The 18,995-nt window shown below is 49.4% G+C and overlaps 1 protein-coding gene across 1 annotated transcript; it reads right to left on the minus strand.

Moving 5' to 3' along the window:
- Positions 1-5,476: 5,476 nt before the first annotated feature.
- Positions 5,477-15,565, minus strand: TRIB3 (tribbles pseudokinase 3). Its single transcript, XM_036924790.2, has 4 exons — positions 15,334-15,565; positions 11,619-11,909; positions 9,540-9,832; positions 5,477-6,798 (listed from the first exon to the last, which is right to left on the minus strand). The coding sequence occupies exons 2-4, from the start codon at positions 11,907-11,909 to the stop codon at positions 6,306-6,308; spliced, it is 1,077 nt and encodes a 358-aa protein (XP_036780685.2). The 5' UTR covers positions 15,334-15,565; the 3' UTR covers positions 5,477-6,305.
- Between the last annotated feature and the right edge of the window lie 3,430 nt (positions 15,566-18,995).

An 18,995-nucleotide genomic window follows, 5' to 3' on the forward strand; every position in this document is an offset into this window, starting at 1 on the left:
GCCTCAAAACACGCTCAATGGCTCCCATCTCAAAGTAAAAGCTGAGATCCTCCCCAACGTCTGCAAAATGCCTCCCCTCCTCCTTTTGACTACTCTCCCCTTGACTGGATCCTGGAACAAGGCAGACACACACCCCCACACGCCTCAGGAGCTTTGCACCTCCCATATCTCCATCGCTCATTCTATTTTGGTCTTTACCCAAAAGTCTTCCCTGTCCACTCTATTTTACACACACATACATCTAGCATTTTTATATCCTCCTGCCTCATTTTCCTCATTTCCTGGTCTGTTTACCTCCTCTAGAGCGCATAAACTTTTGCCTGTTTTGCTCACTGCCTGTGTTCACATCTAGGACAGTTCCTAACACTTAAGAGGTCTCAGGGATTATATGTTAAGTGAATGAATGAATCTAAGACTGTCATCTGGGCTCACTTTCCTTTGCCTGAAATGCATCCCTTTATACAATCCCCCTGCACAAATCTGCTTTTGGTTTCTATTGATTTTTCAATTCTGGACATTTTATATTAATTAAATCTAATAATATGTGGTCCTTTGTGACTGGCTTAAGCAAAAGTCACAAATAAAATAAAAATAATTTTATTTGGCATAATGATTGCAAGGTTCATCCATGTTGGACTGCTCTCCTTTTGAAAGTAGTCTCTCTGGTTTTTTCCCCTAAGTACTTGTAAGATTTTTTCTTTGCCTTTGCATTTTTGCATTTCACTATGATGTATTTTATGTGAAAATTTATGGAATCTGTTGATTCTGTGGTTGATATCAAATTTCTATCTCACTAATTCCCTCTTCAGCCACAGCTAATCTGTGGTTTAACCCATCTTTTGAATTTTTTCTTTTGGTTATTATATTCTTCATTTCAGAAGTTTTGTTAGGTTTCAAATCTGTTATGCCACTTGACATAATTTCCTGTACTTTGGCCATAGTCTCAAGCCTGTTATTTATTTATTTAAGCACATAAACATTTTTGCTTTATAATCGGTCTTTGATAATATTGCCATCTGGACTTCAAGGGTCTGTTTCTGCTGGTTTTCACTCCTGTTGCCATTATTTCCCTGCCAGTTTGTGATGGTCAGCTCTGCAGTCACCTGCACAAATTTGTATAGGGGGCAAATATATTCGTTCAGGTGTTCTGGTCTTAGCCTTGGCCCTTTAAGGATAGAGCTGGCATTCACTTTGGACATCCTTCATCTCAGTGGGTAGACTCTATAGCCATTCAAACCTAGGTTGAGTCCCATAGTTCACTATCTGTGTGACACTGGACAAGAGATTCCCCCTCTCTGGGCCTCAGTTTCCCCCTCTGTACAATGGTGATTATAATGGTCTCTCATGGCTGTTTTGAGGATCTGTACTAGTTCTTTGTTATAGATATGTAACAAATTACCCCAAAATTTAGTGGCTTAAAACAATAAACGTAGATCTCGCATAGTTTCTATGGGTTAGAAATTCAGAAACAGCTTCTTAGGTGATTTTGACTCAAGCTATCTCAAAGTTGTAGTGAAGATATTGGCTGGGGCTGCAGTCATCTGAAGGCTTGACTGGGGCTGGAGGATCAACTTTCAAGAATGGCACTTATATGCCTGGTTGGTGCTGGTTATTTGTGAGCTACCTAAGTTCCTTGCCGCACATACCTTACCACAGGTCTACTTGAGTGTCCTAGCAACATGGCAGCTGGCTCTCCCTGGAGGAGATATCCAAGAGAGCAAGCCGGAAGCCATAATATATTTTATGGCCTAGCCTTACAAGTCATACTCCTTCTTTTTCACAATATCCTATTACATTGGTCAGCACAGCTTAGGGTGGAAGGGAAGTACACAAGGGCATGAATACCAGGTGTCAAGGATCACTGGGGGTCATCTTAGCAGTTGGCTATCCCATGCCACCTGGCATATGGTGTGACCAAATGAGTGTCCTGACTTTGCTCTCAGCGTGCAGGATCTGCATAGCAACCACATCCAGTCAGTCATTCAAAAAACATTTATTGAGCAGCTCTGTGTACCAGGAACTGTCCTAGGAGCTGGGAAGATAGTTGTAAACAAAACAACCTGCCTTATAAAACTCACAAACACAGACTGTCTTGCCAGGTGGTGCTGAGTGCTATGAAGAACCTGAGCCAGGTGAGGGGAGATCCGGTGATGCAGGAATGAGGGTTCCATGCCTTCCTCCATGAAGCTGCCATGGTGGGTCAGACTTGACCCCTTATAATGTGAACCCACCATCACATGCAGGTGGAATTTATACCCATTTTTCTTCCGGGCTGGAGTCAAACAGGCCCAGGGAGGAGCTGAAATGAGCTCTGAGTCCCCAGGGAATCAGGATTTCTCCAAATACAGAGGCACTCCTACTAGGTGCTCAGCATCCCCCAGGGAGCATGTAAAGCTGCAGAACTTACAGTGTTGAGAATCACTTGGTCTGTGGGGAGTCCGGAGGCCTGCATTTCAAACAAGCACCCCAGGGGACTGATGCAGGGGACTGACCAACCACATCGGAGAATCCCTGATCTGACAAGGATCATGAGGCTCTAGGTCCAGCCTCAAGGGATAGGCAGGGCTTAACCAACCACACAGAGAGGTGGGGAACATGCTGAGGCCCAGACATGCCAAGCAATTTGCCCAGGGACATGCACCCTGCAATGTCAGTTTTAGATACACAGCAGACAACTTACTTGATTGAGATTGAGTATATCTATGTTGTACATATATATATATTTTTAAAGGCCACAATTATTTTCAGCTCCTCTCATCAAGAAGGAGAATCTATTTCCCCACCTCTTGGCTGTGTGACATGCTTTGACCAATGGGACATTTGCTGATGTGACACAAGCCCAGCTTGCACATTAGGATCTGTCCTCTCTTGTTGCTTTTTGACCTCCCCAGACCACCACATGAAGAAGCCAGGGCTAGGCCTTTTGGAGGTTGAGACCATGTGGAACAGAGATAAGCCAGCCCAGCCCAAGCTTTGGGGAGCCTGAACCAGCTGCCTTCTGAGGCTGCACAGCCCCATCCCAGCCACCCGTGCCTGCAACCGCATGCGTGACTCAGCCGAGCCCATTCCAAACTGCTGAGCTGAAGAATCAAGTGCCATTAAGCATGGGGGTTGTAATGCAGCAGACTGATACCGCCTATTTGTGGGGTGGGGTTGGGAGGATTTTCCTCACTTCACCCGTGGCTAATTTTCCTTAGTCATGGTAATTAATACTAAATGCCCAACAGATAAGCTCCAAATAGTAAAGACTTAACAAGAAGCTTCATTTCTTGCTCAGTAAAAGCTAGTGTGGATCTGGCAGTCCTCCTGTGTCTTGCAGCTAAGGGAATGTGGCCTCAAGGTAACTGTGGGAGGGAGAGAAATGGGGGCCCACCGTCCCTCAATTGCTTCAGCCCAGAAAGAAGGGCCCCTACTTTTCACTTGGACACACACAATTGGTCAGAGCTAGTCATGTGACTATAAGGGAGGGCTGGACTAGTAAGGTAGCAAGTGAAATAGTCGCCACAAACAGCTTGCGACAGATATAGTTAATGTCTTAGTCTATGTGGTTGTTTAACATCTATCTCCTCAGACTGAGTCCTTGAGGGCAGGGACTATGTGTGCATCGGTCTCATGGTGTCTGGCCACATGTTGAATTGCTAAGTGAATGAACAGTTGGGCAGTCCACAGTGTGATCTTTTATGTTTACCTCCCAGTTGCAGAGAAAATCCCCAATTAAATTTCTAACAGTCCCTCATTCCCAGTAATATATATATATGTAAAGCATTTGATATTGCAAAACTCTTTACAGTGATCATTAAATGAACATAAATAGAACATGAAATCCCCACTAATTGCAGGTAAGGGTGTGGCTATATCCATTACTTGGCAAGAGTGGATTTTGCATTTCTATGTGTCAGTTTCCATGTGGAAACTGAGCAGCCTTGTCAAAAAAAGTTCCTGCTTCAAGGCAAAACCAGGGGAGTCTTTTTCTCTGTTGTGTGGTCTTGGATGAGTCTTCTGCTCTCTCTCTAAACCTCATTTTTCTTAGCTGTGAAATTACAAGACCATTTATCTCCTAGGGTTTTCCTGGGGATTAAATGAGTCTCTTTGTATGGTGTAGACACAGGGCTGACACAGTGCCTGCCACTTGGCAGCCCCCATTTCATATGAGTTTGCCTCCCTTGCCCTGTTGCACTGGTCCCAGGGAGGACACTTGGCTTGCAAGGGAGCTGGGGCAGGGTCTGTTGGAAGGTGGGAGGGGAAAGGGGAAAGGTCAGGGGCTGCCCCCTGAGACCCTGCATGCAGCTGGGCCCTGTTCTGGGCAATGCTGGCTACAGACATGAGGCTGACTTGTCCCCATCTGTACCACTTGGCTTTTACTGCATAACAAAACACCTCAAAACATAATGGCTTAAAAGGGTGATCACTTTATTTATGATTCTGTGTCAGTTGGGCAACTTTTCTGGTCTGGGCCAGCCTGATGGATCTCTGCATTTATAGCCACCTGGAGGGCCTACTGGCAGCTGGATGACCTAAGATGGCCTTTGTCACACATGTCTGCCATTAGCAAGCTGTTGACTGGGCCTCTTTCCTTGCAGAATTTGATTTTGCTCAGGTATTACTAACCTTCCCACATGCAACAGAAGTCTCAAGGAGGCCACCCCGACCTACAAATGGAGGACGGGCATGGTTAGTTTAGTATAATTGCATTCCCTGCTATAATTGGTCAGGAAAGGGCATGGGACCCAGTTCTGGCCAATGAGATATGTGGGAAAGTCTGTTAGGAGTGCTTCTGGGAAAGCTTTCCTTATCCCAAGAAAGAGATACGGAGATAACACCAATTAACTCTTATTGAGGGCTTGTTTTGCCAGGCATTGTGTATTCGAAATGCTTGACATAAAATACCTCATTCATTTTTAATGGCCTTGAGTGGTTAAAAAACCTGCTGAGGGACAAACAGCTAGTGAGTGCTGGAGCCAGGGTCTAATCCCAGGCAGCCCGACTCCAGGCTACTGAGTTCTCAAGTACTGCAGTGACACCTTCCTCCCTCCTCTGCTCATGGAGCTCTCTAGTGTGACAGCTGGGACTGCTGTAGCCATTGTCCCCGTATTGTTAGGGAGACCAGAGCAAAGAGGCAAAATGAGCCTGAGGTGCCTGGGGAACCTCTGGGAGCTGAACAACCAGCCCAGAAGCCCACCCTGCCCATGGACTTCTTTCCTTTGTGTGAAAGATATTTCCTTCCTATTAAGGCCGCTTTGGCTCAGGATTTCAGTTAATTGCAGCCCAAAAGTACTCTAACTTTGACACCATTGCCTCCAGAAGGAACAGAGGGAGCGCAGAAGACCCACAGCAGGGAATCTGTTCTCACAACCCACTCAGCTGAGGCTGAGACACAAGGCCTCTGGCCTTCCACCACGGGGCTGGTTTGGGAAGGCAGGGAAAGGTGTTGAGAGAAGGGGAAGAGAAAACAGAAGAAATGTCCAGGAGAAATAAAAACATTTCCTAACTCCTTTATTAGGCACAAAGTAAAAATATGTACTCTTGCACCCAAAACTCCTAGTATTAATGTGTCCCCAGAATAGGGCTTGGGACTTCCCAGGAGGCCAGGGAAGACCTTGCCCAGTCCTGTCCCCCAGCTCTGGTGCTCAGGTTGGGAGCCACTGAGGTGGACTGGCCTGGACCCTCACTCCAAACCACTCCTTGAGTTAAATGAGGACCAGCCTCATAGTTTGCATTCTTATTCTTCCAGCCCAAATTCTTGGCTCAGGCCTGGACAGAGAGTCCCTTGACTGACAGGACAGAGCCATGGGGAGCACAGTTCCTGGCATGGCCTGGGTCTGGAGTACTAAGTTGTCAGAGGGGCCTGGAGCCCTTGGCACAGGGATGCTTCCCTTTCTCTGAAAAGGTGCAAGATACAAAGGCAGCTGTGTCTTTGTGAAAGGGACTGTCCCACGTCAGAGGTGCCTGGGCGGATGCTTAGTGTGCCCAGTGTAGACAATGCCCTTGGAAATTATTGGAATTTTCCAAACTGGAAAAGTGTTGTCAGCTCTGTGAGCAGTTTTGTCTCTTTAATCCTCTGCTATGTTTGCAGCACCTAGAACAGGGCTTGGCACACAGTGAGCTCCCAAGAAGGACTTGCTGACTGCCCGAGTCATGTGCACAAGTGTGTGGAACCCCGTAAATGTGGGTGCAGGACTCTCCATGCTGCCTCCTTCCTCCCTTCTAGAAGGCACTTAGGTTTGGCTCAGTTCAAAGAGGCAGGAGAGCTTAGAGATACCCCAAGCTCACTCCATGGTTGCAGCTGAGAGTCTGGTAGGGGAGCCCTAGCCATATAGTCCCACCTCTCTCTCTCCCTCCTCTTCCTCCACCTCCTCTAACCCCAGCCCTGCAGGGACCACCTGGTCAGCCTCCCGGAGATGGGATCTGGGTGGGGCTGAGAGGATCGGGTTCTCCCGCAGCCAGGGGTGCAGCAGGATGCCGGCGGCCGTGAGCCGCTCAGCTGGCTCCCGCCGGAGGAGGCAGCGGACCAGACAGCGGGCTGAGGCCGAGAGACTGTCAGGTAGGGTGAAGGCCCCGCGGCGGATCTTGCCAAAGAGCAGGGCAGGCTCTGAGTCCTGGAAGGGGTAGTGGCCGGCCAGCATGGTGAAGAGCGCCACGCCCAGGCTCCAGACATCCGCTGCCTTGCCCGAGTAAGAGGCCCGTGAGCTGAGGATCTCTGGGCCCACGTAGGCCGGGCACGCATGCTTGTCCCACAGGGAGTCATCAGGCCCGGTCAGCACACAGGCATCCTCCAGATTTTCCAACACCAGCTTTGTCCTGTGGCAGGGCCAGAGAGAGGGGGGTCAGCTCCTATTGGTACCCCCTTAATGGCAACCATTTCTCCTGATGGCATTTGGCAGACATGAGCCACTCCTGTGAGGCTGATTGATCCTGTTTTACAGATTAGGAAGCCCAAGTTCAGAGAGGTCAAGTCATTTCTCAAGGTCACAGAGCAACTCAGTTTGAACTAGAACTCTGAAAGGAACAGGGGGCTGAAGGGGCTGAGAGCATTAAGCCTCTCCTAAACCAGATGCAAACTTAGGGTCCAAGCAGGTAATAAAACAAGCAATGTGAGGACCACGCCAAACAGCTCAGCCTAACAAGGGCACCCCGACTGCATTACAGTCAGCATTCATGGAATGTCCACTATATAGCTGACCCAGCACTAGCTCAGGACCTGGTGCATCTCCTCTCATCCTGGTACAACCTGTGAGGAGGATGCCATTTCACAGCCATAGGGCACAGGGCTGGGAAGTGAACCCTGGCTCTCACCCACCCAGAGCTGGAGCTAGGAGCCAATCAGATAGCTCCTGAGGTGGCCCCACATTCCCTTTTCTTCCCAAGAGAAGCCGGAAGACATATTTCAATGAAAAAGTCCCACTTTTTGAAATACTGGCAACAATTCCTATTAAAAACAAATGAACATGTATATGGGACCAAAAAAAGGTATGTGTAGCCCATTTGCAATTTCTGCTTTAAACAACTCCATGGAGCATTCTAAAGCACTTTAATGATAACCATTCTACTCCCGCTGCTATTAATGTTATTCCTATAGCACCACTTCCTGGGTACCTGCAAACATTTCACAAACACTGACACCACTCCTGTGAATCAGTGCAGTGTGTGTGTGTGTGTGTGTGTGTGAGAGAGAGAGAGAGAGAGAGAGAGAGAGAGAGAGAGAAAGGACTTTACTGGCCCATTTTACAGACAAAGAAATCAAGGCTTAGGGAGGTGAAACCATGGCTCAAGGCCAAAGAGCAGGTAAAAAGTAGAACCAGAATTTGAACTCAGTTCTGTCTTCTACCTGGTGCTTCTCAAACTATTGCCTTAACAAGAGAAGGAAGCTCTTTCTCACCTCTGGAAGGTCTGGGGGTATTGAACTCACCCTAAGCTCCAAATTATTCAAAATTGTGTATTAAAAATCCTTACAGATTCTACACTCTACTTCTCACTAAAGGCATGTTCATTTTAGTATAAAATGTAGAAGAAGGAACTAGAAACTCACTCTTAGGGAAACATCCTAGTAATAACTGCTACCAGCATAACAGATGGTTGCTAAATTTAGTGGGCAAATGTTTGAGGAGAAGGTATCTACGTACCCAGGCTCCAAGTACCTGCCCAAGGTATTTATTAATTACAAAGGATAAATTAGGAGTCTTACAATGGAGACACTTGGCAGATGCCACCTTAACCAAGTGATTGAGGTTAACAGCACAGCCATCCATACCAACAGCACATGCCTCCTGATATGATGTGCTGACAAGGGCCTATCACTTCTGTGGTGTTCTTGTCAAGAAGGCATAACCGCAGTCTAACTGTGAGAAAAATATCAGCCATATCCCAACTGAGGGGCATTCTACAAAATAGCCAACTGATACTCTTCAAAAGCGTCAAGGTCAAGAACACTGAGGAAAGACTGAGGGACTGTCTTAGAGAAGGAGACTAAGGAGGTGTGACAACCGAATGTGGGAGGGGGTTATGGCTTGTGTCCCAGGCAGAAAGGGGACATTAGTGGGACTTGTGAAATCTGAATCAATCTGTGATTTAGTTCATCATACTAGCCTAAGGTTAATTTATTAGTTTTGATGGTTGTACTATGGTTGTGCAAGATATTAAACATCAGGAGAAACTGGGTGGAGGAGATATAGGAACTCTTTGTACTATTTCTGTAACTTTCCTGAAAGTCTAAAAGTATTTCAAAATAAAAAGTTTCTAAAAAATGCAATAGGGTTGTCCTCTTTCATCCCTTATCTCCCCCGAAGAAAAACCTTCAGGTGAAATCGATGCTCCTGAAGGATGTTCATGTAGACGTGCTCGCTTGGTGTGCTCCCTGACATATTTTGCAGGTCCCCCAGGAGGCTCAAGAGGGGACAGGATGCTAGGTCCCTTTCTGTTCTCCCCCTCCAAAAAGCACTGATTCTCAGTTTCACAGAAGTTCCTGTTTGGGGAAACCTCAGGGTCTGTTTTGGCTGTTGACTGTGGCCTTGAAATCCTGGAAATATCTTGACAATTCAGCCATTTCCCCCACTAACGGGGAAAGAGGCCCAGAGACACAGGGTCACCCACAAACTGCAAGCAAGCCCAGCCAAACTTCTGCCTCTCAGGCTCCAAGTGAATTAGGACCTGGCCTCTGGAGTCACATGTGGGTTCAATGGCCACTCTACTATTTATTTAACTGTGGGGTCTTGGGCCATACTTGACCTCTCTGGACCTGTTTCCTCACCTGCCATATGGGAACAATAACAGTGCCTACGTCCTATTGGTAAGGATCAGACCAAGTCAGACAGTGCAGCTATGCTCGCCATCACTGTCAGTATTATGATTATCACAAAGGCAGTGCTCTACCCAGGGCCTTCTGGTAGGACTGAGTCAGCATTTTCCTGGGAACTGGGCATTGGTGCTAGTCCACACTTCTCCAACTTTTGCCTAAGTTCTTTTGCCTTCCTGGGCCTCAGTTTCCCCATCATGTCCCCCCTCTTGGGTGTGCCTGTGACTGGGGCCTCTGTGGCCACACTCACCTCTCACAGTCCGTGAAGACAAAGCGACGCAGCTTGAGATCTCGCAGGATGAGACCGTGCTGGTGACAGTGTGCCAGGGTGGCGGCCATCTGGCGGAAGAGTACGGCAGCCCGTGGCTCAGGGAGGCCACGGCAGCGGCGCACTAGGCTGTGCATGTCCCCATGGGACCGTGGGAAGAAGGTGTAGAGGTAGCGGGTGCCCGCCAGGACCTCGGCGGGCCGTGCCACATGCCGGTGGGGGGGCAGGCGTGAGTAGGGCTCCAGCACCGCCAGGGCCTCACAGACCGGGTACACCTGTGGGCAGAGCGCAGCATGAGCACAGGTGCAACCTTGTGGAGCCAGGGCTGGCCTGGAAACAGTCACAGCCAACACTTTAGCCACTGCTGTGTTCTGGGCACGTGCCACGTGCTTCAGCAACCAGTCACTCAACCAGGACAAAGCTGAGAGGTCCCACATCCGACAAGTGGCAGAGCTGGGATTTTATCTGTACACTCCATTCTCTTTGCTTTTAACTGTTACCTTACCTAACCTTATATGTTCCATAATTGAAAAATAGCAAGTAACCCAAACAAAAATAACCCCCAAAGCAGAGGAAATCCTCAAGAGCGGATAATGCATAAGTAACTTCGGGTTCATAGTCGGCATGGCCACAGCTCCCATTCTCTAGGATTCCTGCCCTCCCACAATTTCAATGCACCAGCAGGCACTGAACGCCTACCAGTGTCAGCCACCGGACTTCTAATTTGACTGAAGCCATGATCCCCACCCACTGGTGTCCACAGTCCAATATGGGAGACAGTAAACAGGCCAACAAACTAAATATTTACAAATTCTGATAGGCATTCCACAGGAATGAAGGAAGATGCTGGAATAGAAAATATTTGGGAAGAGGACACCTGTTTTAGAAAGTGTGGTCCAGATGGACTCAGTAAATGATCTGAAAGATTCAGAAATGCTGATGGGCTAAGCTTTCAAGGTCAGAGGCATAATCAGTGCAAAGGTCCTGAGGCAGCAAAGAGCTTGAGCTGCTCTAGAAACCCAGCCAAAGATCAGTATGGTTAGAATGGGGTGGGGGTAGGAAGAAGAGCATCTCATGAGAGTGCAGCCAGTTTCTGAGCCTCAGCGCCCTCTATCTATAAAACAAGCCCAATAATAGTAACTACCTGATAGATTGTGTGAAGGTTAGAAGGTATGCACACAAGCAATCAATGTAGTATCTGAGCACAGGAAATACTATTATTGTCTTTTCTCATCTCTGTCCTTTTGGGCTGTGAGACCTGCCAATGTTCTGCATGGGCCTGACCCTCAGGAGGCCTTGGCCCTGCCCATTTCCTGATTTCTGCCAAGAACCCTGATTTCTGCCAGGAACCCTAGACCTTGCCATAGGAGCTATGTAGCTTTGTGCATGGCCCTTCTCTCCTGACTTGTTTTTCCATCTGAAAATGGCTTCAGGTTAGGCCCAGTGACCCTGGCGGGGTCTCAGGGAACTCCTCCAGGGTCCCAGGAGCTCTGATGCCTACCACATTTCATCCTTCCCTAGTGCAAATATCTTCAGTGGCTCCCCACCACCCAGGGCAAGCTCCTTCCTAGTGCTTTCACAGCCAGGGGCCAGCAGCCCCCCTCTACACCCCATCTTCACTCTGGCCGGAGTGCAGTCCTTTGAATTCTCTGAAGCACATGCCCTCCCTTCTCTAGGCCTCTGAACAGCTGTTTCCAGTGCCTGGATCTCCCTTCTCCCACGTCTCCCTGGTTAACTCCTACTCAGCCTTTTCTGACACCTCCTTGACTACCTTAGAGGCTTCTCTTCTGTGCTCCCAAGGCCCCTAAGCTCCCCCTGGCAACATGTATGGTACTATAGGGCCTAAGCCATGAATTTCCCCAGGGCTGGGACTGTCTGGTTTACCTCCCTGGTCTCAGCCTAGCCCGGAACTTAACAGAAAGCTGGGGGCTCACTGGCTGCTTCCCCAGCAAACACAGGAATAAATTAATGTGAGGAACCTCAGCCCTGACAATCCTCTGGAGACAAAAGGCCCTTCTTAGGCCTTGCGAGGCTGGGGGAGAGTGGTCTCGGGGGATGTACCTTGCAGGTGTACTTGGTGCCTGTGGGGCAGTGCAGGGCCCGGTAGGCATGGCCACCCTCCTCAGGCTCCAGGAGGACATAGGGCCCAAGCTGGGAGGCAGTGGTCACAGCACGGGCACGGACTGGAGCAGGGGGTGGGCTCAGGGGCAGCTGGCAGGGGGGCAGCCTGGGCTGGGGCCCGCTTCGTGCTTGTTTCTGGGTGGGATACTCAGTGTCTAGATCATTGTCCAGCTCCAACCTCTTCTTCCTGGAGTGGGTACCCACAGGAGCAGCCAGAGGGGTCGCTTGCATCTAGAAAGAAAGGGAGAAAGGCACTAAAGTGAGGCTGTTTGGTTCCCTCTCTTGTTTTGTTCCCTCTCTTGCCTGCTGGTGGGAGTGTACACTGGCACAGCCTTTGCAGAAAGTGACATGGCAGTGTGTATTAAACCAGCAAATGCACACCCCCAACTGGATGTACCACTCCTAGGAATTTATCCTCCAATTAAAATTCCCACCAAAACTTAAATATGTGAAAGGCTGTTCATCACAGCCTTGTGACTAAAAGCAAAAGGCAGGAAATGTCCAGCAGTCAGGGGCTGATTAAACACCATAGTATAGCCACACAGTGGAGTACTATACAGCTCTGGAAAAGGACCGCTAAACTCTGTACATACTGATGTAACAATGCAAGTACAAGGTTATTCCTGTGGCTCCTGTGATATAAACAAACACCCATCATTAGGGGACTGGTTAAATAAATTCCATTTCATCTATATATGGAACGATTGTAGCCATTCAAAGATTTTTTTTAAAGGTGATACTTGGAAAGATGTCCAGAGTGAACTGTTAAATAAGAAAAAAGGTAAAGTGGAGAAATGAACTTGGTGGCTGTGAAAGGGAGGAAGAGAGGGTTAGCACTGTATCTGTTGAGTGTTGTGGTGTAGGCAGCGATTACCTACAAAAGGGAGGGAAGGTGGGAGGGGAGGCAGGAGGAGGGGTGATGAATGAATGAGGTATATACTGAGTGTACCTACGAATATATGCTCTGGAATGGATATATTGTCAAGTGAACAAAGCAAGCTGCTGAACAATACACCTAAGATGATCTCACTTTTGCAAAAAACTGCACCAGCCTCTAAAATGATGTATCTCCATATTTGTATGTATGTAGGTGTGTAAATCTACAGGAAAAGGCCTGGAAGGACACAGACTCAGTAGCTCAGTACCCAGGCCACAGTAGCTCCTGGCTTCCTGGAAAGTCTCCAGGAGAAGAAGGCATTTGGTAGGGAATTTTCAATTCTAGTATTTTAAAATAAAGATTCTGCATTCCTTTACTGCTGGAATATTTCAAAACAGGTAGAGTGTATTTCTTTTTTTCCAAATGTGAACTTTGTCTACTATTGCCTAATGGTCCCAGAACTACCAGAATCACAGGATCCACACGCAGTTAGTCCACCAGACAGCTTAGTTTCACCATCTGGTGAGAAGGGAAGCAGTGATGGGATGTCCCTCAAAGGCCCCAAGATTCACTCATTCAACTGTGGAGGAAGCCACCACCCGTGCAGTTGTGGAACAGTGTGTGTGGTGGGTAGGGGAGAGGGCAGTGGCATGTGAGAGCAGAAAGGTTCTCTCCCTGACCCATCGGCCCACCCACTCAGGCTCCAGATGAGGACAAGGAGCCTAAGGATGCGGTGGTAGAAGGAGATGGACAGCAGCCCAGTTAAAGACCCTCCCAAGAGTCCCAGGCAGGATTAACTGGGAAATTAATTAGCACTGAATCCATGCTCAGACTGAGGCCACCTCTCCAGTCAACTGCTCCCCAATGCACGGGCTGCCTTGGGATGGAGGGAACCCCCACATCAGGTGAAAGACCATAATCCCCACTTGGTAAGAATGCAGTAGGGGTGGCTATAGTCAGATATTCCTAGGTTCTAATCCTGGCTCAGACCCTTCCTGGCTGGGTAGTTGTGGGCAAGTTCTTCAACCTTCCTGTGCCTCAAGCCCCTCATCTGTAAAGTGGGAACAGAATGCAAAGCCCACAAGATTCTTGTGATGATGAAATGAAAACACAAATAAATTAGAGTGGCCCTCTTGCAGGTGAGTGTCAGGAAATGGTCACTACTTTTGGTCCATTACTATTATTGTTATTCATAGCTGAAGATGCTACCCTTGAGAGTCTCAGAAATCTTCCCAGGGATGAGGCTAGGAAGACACACCTTACCTAGGCGGCTGTTCTGACAGTCAAGCCAGATGATCTCTGACTGTGTAGCAGCTTTGTGCCCTGTGAAGCAGGACACTCCCCCAAGTGGCTCTCCAGAGGCCACGCCTGCACTCCAGGCTGGCTGGCCATATCCATGCTTCAGAGCCTGGTGGGGCCTATGATAAGCTCCACTGGACAAAGGGGGTAACTGAGTCTATGATGAGCAAGGGACTTTGCAGGCCATGCTAGAATCTCTACTGTAGGATGAAAGTGGTCCCTAATAACTAACTACCTCTGGCTGTTCCCTGACACCCCTCGGGGTGGGGGGAATAAGGACGGTTCATACCAAACACTCCCAGAACCCAGGGCAGACAGGTGTACACACGCCCCTCAAAACCACACTTTGCCTAAGCCAGCCAGCAGAAACATATCCAGGGCAGAGACAGGCACACACATCAAGTGACACACACCTTGCCCTCCATGGGCCTGCCTGCCCGCGCACACACACACCAAGCTCTCCAAGCTATCACACTCAGGAGTGCACCACTGATACCCACAGGCCACACTCACAGTCTGACGCACACACCCTCCCCCAACCGGGCAGAAGGCAGTCGGCAGAAGGCCCCGCCCTCCGTAGCCAGGCTCCTCCCGTGAGAGCGGAAGCCGCGGCTGGTGGCCTCAGAGCCGAGGGTTCAGCGGAAACCGAGGGGCGGCGGGGGGCTGGGAGCGGGAGAGGCAAAGGGAAAGAGGCTAGGGCCCAGGGCTGGGAGAAGGGGCGAACCTCGACCCTCGTCCCCCACACCCCAGCGTCTGCAGGCACAACACACAACATCCCCGGGATCAAAATACCCAAACGCATAGTACAACCTGCAGAGCCTCAGCCGCATCGCCGGACGCACACCTGCATCCCGCGTTCCGCATCCTCGCTCGCAGTCTCCCTGCACACGCTTTCGGCCCCCGGGGCACCCCAGCCCTGTTCCCGCCGTGTCCCCCGCACCGCCGACACCTGTCACCAGGTACGCAGCCTTCCCCACAGCTCGCGCCGCCCACGGATACACAGAGCCCCGAGACACTTCCCCACCCGGACCCCACAGGCTCTCGCGGACCCCCGCAGAGCCACCCCCCAGTTACACAGGCCCTGCATGCAGCCCCCCTTCCCTCCAGGTCCCTCACATACAGACCTCCTCTCACCGAACCACACAACTGCCCTGTCCCGTACTCACACAAAACAGACAACCGCACACCCCTCTCGGAGCGACACTGGACACCGCAGTCCCGGCTTCCTGCGTCCCCGAGACACAGCTGCCAGGCCAGACCTGTGCACACCCTCGCCCAGCCCTGGGGGCCAGTGTCACCTGAGACCCGGGGGGAACACTTGGCCCAAGTCGCCCCCCAGACGGCGGGTTTTGTTAAAAGTTGTGTGTGTGTGTGTGTGTGTGTGTGTGTGTGTGTGTGCGTGTGTGTCGGGGGTGGGGCGGGTGTCTCTAACACGCAGCAGGCCCCCGCCCGCCCCCACTCTCCGGCCTCCGCGAGTACCTTGCCCTCGCTGCGGCGAGGTCCTGCCGCCTCCCCAGCGGAGTCCCAGGGCACCCGCAGGTGGACTGGGTCCGCGGCGCTGCGGCTAAACTCGCGGTCCCGGTGAACCTCTGCCCCGGCCCAGCCGTCGGACGCGTGTGGAGCCGCCGCCGCTTCCGCCGTGAGTGTCCCGGCGGCGCCGGCACCGGGCTCCGGCTCCCTGCCGGGTGATGTAAACCTGAGCTAATCCGCCGCCTGATGCCCTCAGTCCCGGGATTGCACCATCCCCGAGCTCCGCCCCTCGGGGTCACCGCCCGAGCGCGCCCCGCCCCGGCCGCTAGCGTTGGGTTCCGGCAATGGTCCCTCACCCCCCAGCCTCCCTGGCCCTCGGAGGATGCCTGGCCTCCACCTCCTCCCGCTCCCTCCGTGCGCCTGCAGATTGAGCCCGGATACCGGCCACTGTCTCTCCCTATCATCTAGGAAAAAGCATTTCGCTTTCCTGAGCCTCAGTTTTCCCATCTGTGAAACGCGAAGAATATCATCCCTCCTTCTCAGGATGGTGCTGAGGAGACAGCAAACCCGGAATGCTTCCCGGCTGCTTCCCCATTTATGAAGCACTTCCCACCCCTGCTTTATTAAACCTTTAGGAGGACCCGGGGCAGGCAGGAAGCTTCAGTCTCCCATTCTACTAAGGGGCGGCCTCTGTGGGAGAGCAGCCCGGGAGCTTCGCTAAGACCGCAGACTCCAGGCTCAGAAGAACCCATGTGGTGACCTGGGGAGGCCTGAGATCAGGGCACGGCACAGCATTCCATTCACTGGTAGAGGCAGTGGAACCTAGAACCAACCTGCCTAGACCCACTGCAGTCTACGGGAAAGCTACTTAAAACCCAATTTTAGTTCACTCCTCCGTAAAATGGGTTTATCATAGTACTGACTTCATAGGATTTGTGTTTGGATTAAATAAGTTAATACATGTAAAATGCTTGGCACTGTATGGCACATGCTGGGTGTTCAATAGAGTGAAAACAGTAGAAGCTCGGAAGGCAGGGTGCCTATAACAGGTCATGCACCCCGGGCCTGGAGGCCCCAGTGCCCCTAGCTCTTTGGTGAAGCATCCCTGTGCAGCCCCAGGGGTCCAGCGCCTTTCTTGGAAATTCCTTTCAGATCTTAGTGTCTGAATTCACCAGTGTCAAAAAATAACTCCTCCCTCCTGGCAGGGGCTAGATGAGATGTGGGTGGAGTTACCTCTGTTCCTCTAGTTCCAGAACCCCAAGGGCCAGCTCTCCCGCGTCTCAAAGCCTTCAGAGTGTACCAGGGGGCTGCAGTATCTCTTTTAAGCTTGGAAATTCCCCTGCCCTGGGGAGGGAGGGATGAATGAGCTCATTTTCTAGAGTTCATAGGGTTGCCTACACTAAGGATGAAGATCCTACCGCTGTAAGAGGAGAAGGAAGGTGTTGGGTTTTTTTTGAGCCCCTCAGTAAAGCTGGCACTGGGCTGGGTTTGCTCACACATTCCTGTTTCATGCTGTGTCAGACTCTTGTTATAAGTGCTGGTGATTCAGCAGTGACAAGATGACCTATCCCTGCCCTAACTGATCTTATAAATCATTGAAAAGATAGAGCGCTATCAGGAATATAAAATCAATAACCCAGATCATTTCATGTAGCTTATACGTGTCAGGTATTTTCTTGATTAAATAGGACAGATGAGTTCTTTGCAACTGAGGAGTGGTTATTTTCATTAGGGCTCAGCAGGACGATGATGTTTAAATTAAGATTTTTAAGGAAGAGAAGGGGCGAGACTTGCGAAGATGTGATAGGACACAGAGAAAAAGAAAGTGCAATGGCCCTGAGGCACCTAAGGAACTGAGTTGAGCCCTGTCACCTCCATTCTACAGATGAATCATGGTGAGGGACTTACCTTAAGACCACTTATGAAACAGACTTGACATTTGAACCTGGGCATGCTGTCCTGGGATATTTCACAACCTCTGCAACAGGTAGCCTCCCCCTGGACTCGTGGGTATGGTCTCTGGAACTGCTCCCTGGGCATGTCCCCCAGGTTTGGGATCCTTGTCAAATCCCAATTCCCTAGACCAGCCCTTTCCAGTAGAACACAATACAAGCCACCTATAAATTTCCTAGTCATGCATTAAAGAAGAATAAAAAGAAACAGATGAAATTAACTTAAGGATATATTCTATTTAGTCCTATATATCTAGCATATTATCATTTCACCAGATAATAAAGTATTACTAATGAGGTCATCTAAAATATTTTCATAATAATGTCTTCTAAATCTGGTATATATTTTACAACTAGTTGGGACATAAATCAGCATGGAAGCTAAAATTCAGTGGTTAAAGTGAAATGTTGTCCTACCCAAACATTTAAATTGTGTTTAATGGGAAAAAAACATTTTGCCTGTTTTAAAATTAAATTTCAATAAAATGAAAAACTCAGTTTTTCAGTCACACTAGCCATATTTCAAATGCTCAGTAGCCATGTAGTAAATGGTACCGTAATGAGTAGCACAACCCCAGACCAAGAATTCCTGACACATGGTGCAGGGAAATAGCTGAGAAGTGAAGACCTGTCGGGTCTACAGTAGCCCTGAGTGCTTTGTCAGGTGTCGAATAGCCTTGAGCCTCAGTTTCTGCATCTGTAAAATGGGATTCATTATACCTACTTTGCATTGTAGTCTTCAGGATTAAATGTGTTAAAGCATCCTCATGTCATAGTCAAACCACATTTCCTGGGTTTACATCTTACTATCTCTGAGTGGTGAGATTTTGGATAAGTTATTTAAGCTTTCTGTGCCTCAGTTTCCTCATTTGTAAAACAGATAATAACAGCCACTTCATTGGTTTGTCATAGGGATTCAATGACTTAATATTTGTGAAGCATCTGGAATATAAATGCTATATAAGTATGTGTTAAAAAGTGAGAAAAGAAATGACGACACTCACCCCCCAAATTAAATAGAAAAAAATGTGCATTTTCCTGGAGAGAGAGTTTCATTTTCACAAACATCCTTCTCTCCAGGCTCAGAACATCCCTCTACCCAGGTGCTTGAGCCAAGCAGGCTGCATGTCTATTTGCTGTAGTTCTGATGGCCCTCCACACTGTGGGGAGATCTCAGGAGCGCTGCGCTCTGAGAGGGCAGAAGGGGATGGGCTGAGGACTGCTGTAACAGGAGCCGCCCTGCCCCCCTCCTTCCCACCCAGAGCCGCGGGTGCCTGCTACATGCCTGAAATCCCACCACTGGTGTCCTTAAAACTTTTTCCTCATGGAAGGGCCCTGATGCCTTGGAAAGAGTTCTGTGGGAGTAGGTCTGGTTGAAGTCACTGACTCGGTGAGATGAAGGCACGCCACCTCCCCTTGGGGGCCTTAGTTTTCTTATCTGTAAAACAGGAAGAGAGAGTTAGATTAGGTCAGTGTTTTCCAAAATATAAAATGAACACCAGAGGTAGGATGCCAGGTGATTTTAGAGTCTCAAGAGACTATTAAATAACATTGAATCATGTTGTGACCCACATATTTCCTTTTGCTTTTCTTCCTGTTCCTCTAATTACTGGGAGAGAAAGTCTCATTTAACAGCCCCCGTATGTCTTTAATACCTGACTTGTGGAGGAACAGAGAGCAGGGCTCAGCTCAGCGTTGTCAGTAAGAATCAGGAGTTAG

The sequence above is a fragment of the Manis pentadactyla genome, chromosome 5 (assembly GCF_030020395.1).
Source record: "Manis pentadactyla isolate mManPen7 chromosome 5, mManPen7.hap1, whole genome shotgun sequence".
Classification (NCBI taxonomy): domain Eukaryota; kingdom Metazoa; phylum Chordata; class Mammalia; order Pholidota; family Manidae; genus Manis; species Manis pentadactyla.

Excerpts from the sequence above, each read along its gene's own strand:
- TRIB3 (XM_036924790.2), bottom strand. The coding sequence starts at position 11,909 with ATGCAAGCGACCCCTCTGGCTGCTCCTGTGGGTACCCACTCCAGGAAG. Across the intron at positions 9,833-11,618 it reads GCACCAAGTACACCTGCAAG|GTGTACCCGGTCTGTGAGGC; the intron begins GTACATCCCCCG and ends CTCTGCCCACAG. Across the intron at positions 6,799-9,539 it reads GTCTTCACGGACTGTGAGAG|GACAAAGCTGGTGTTGGAAA; the intron begins GTGAGTGTGGCC and ends GCCCTGCCACAG.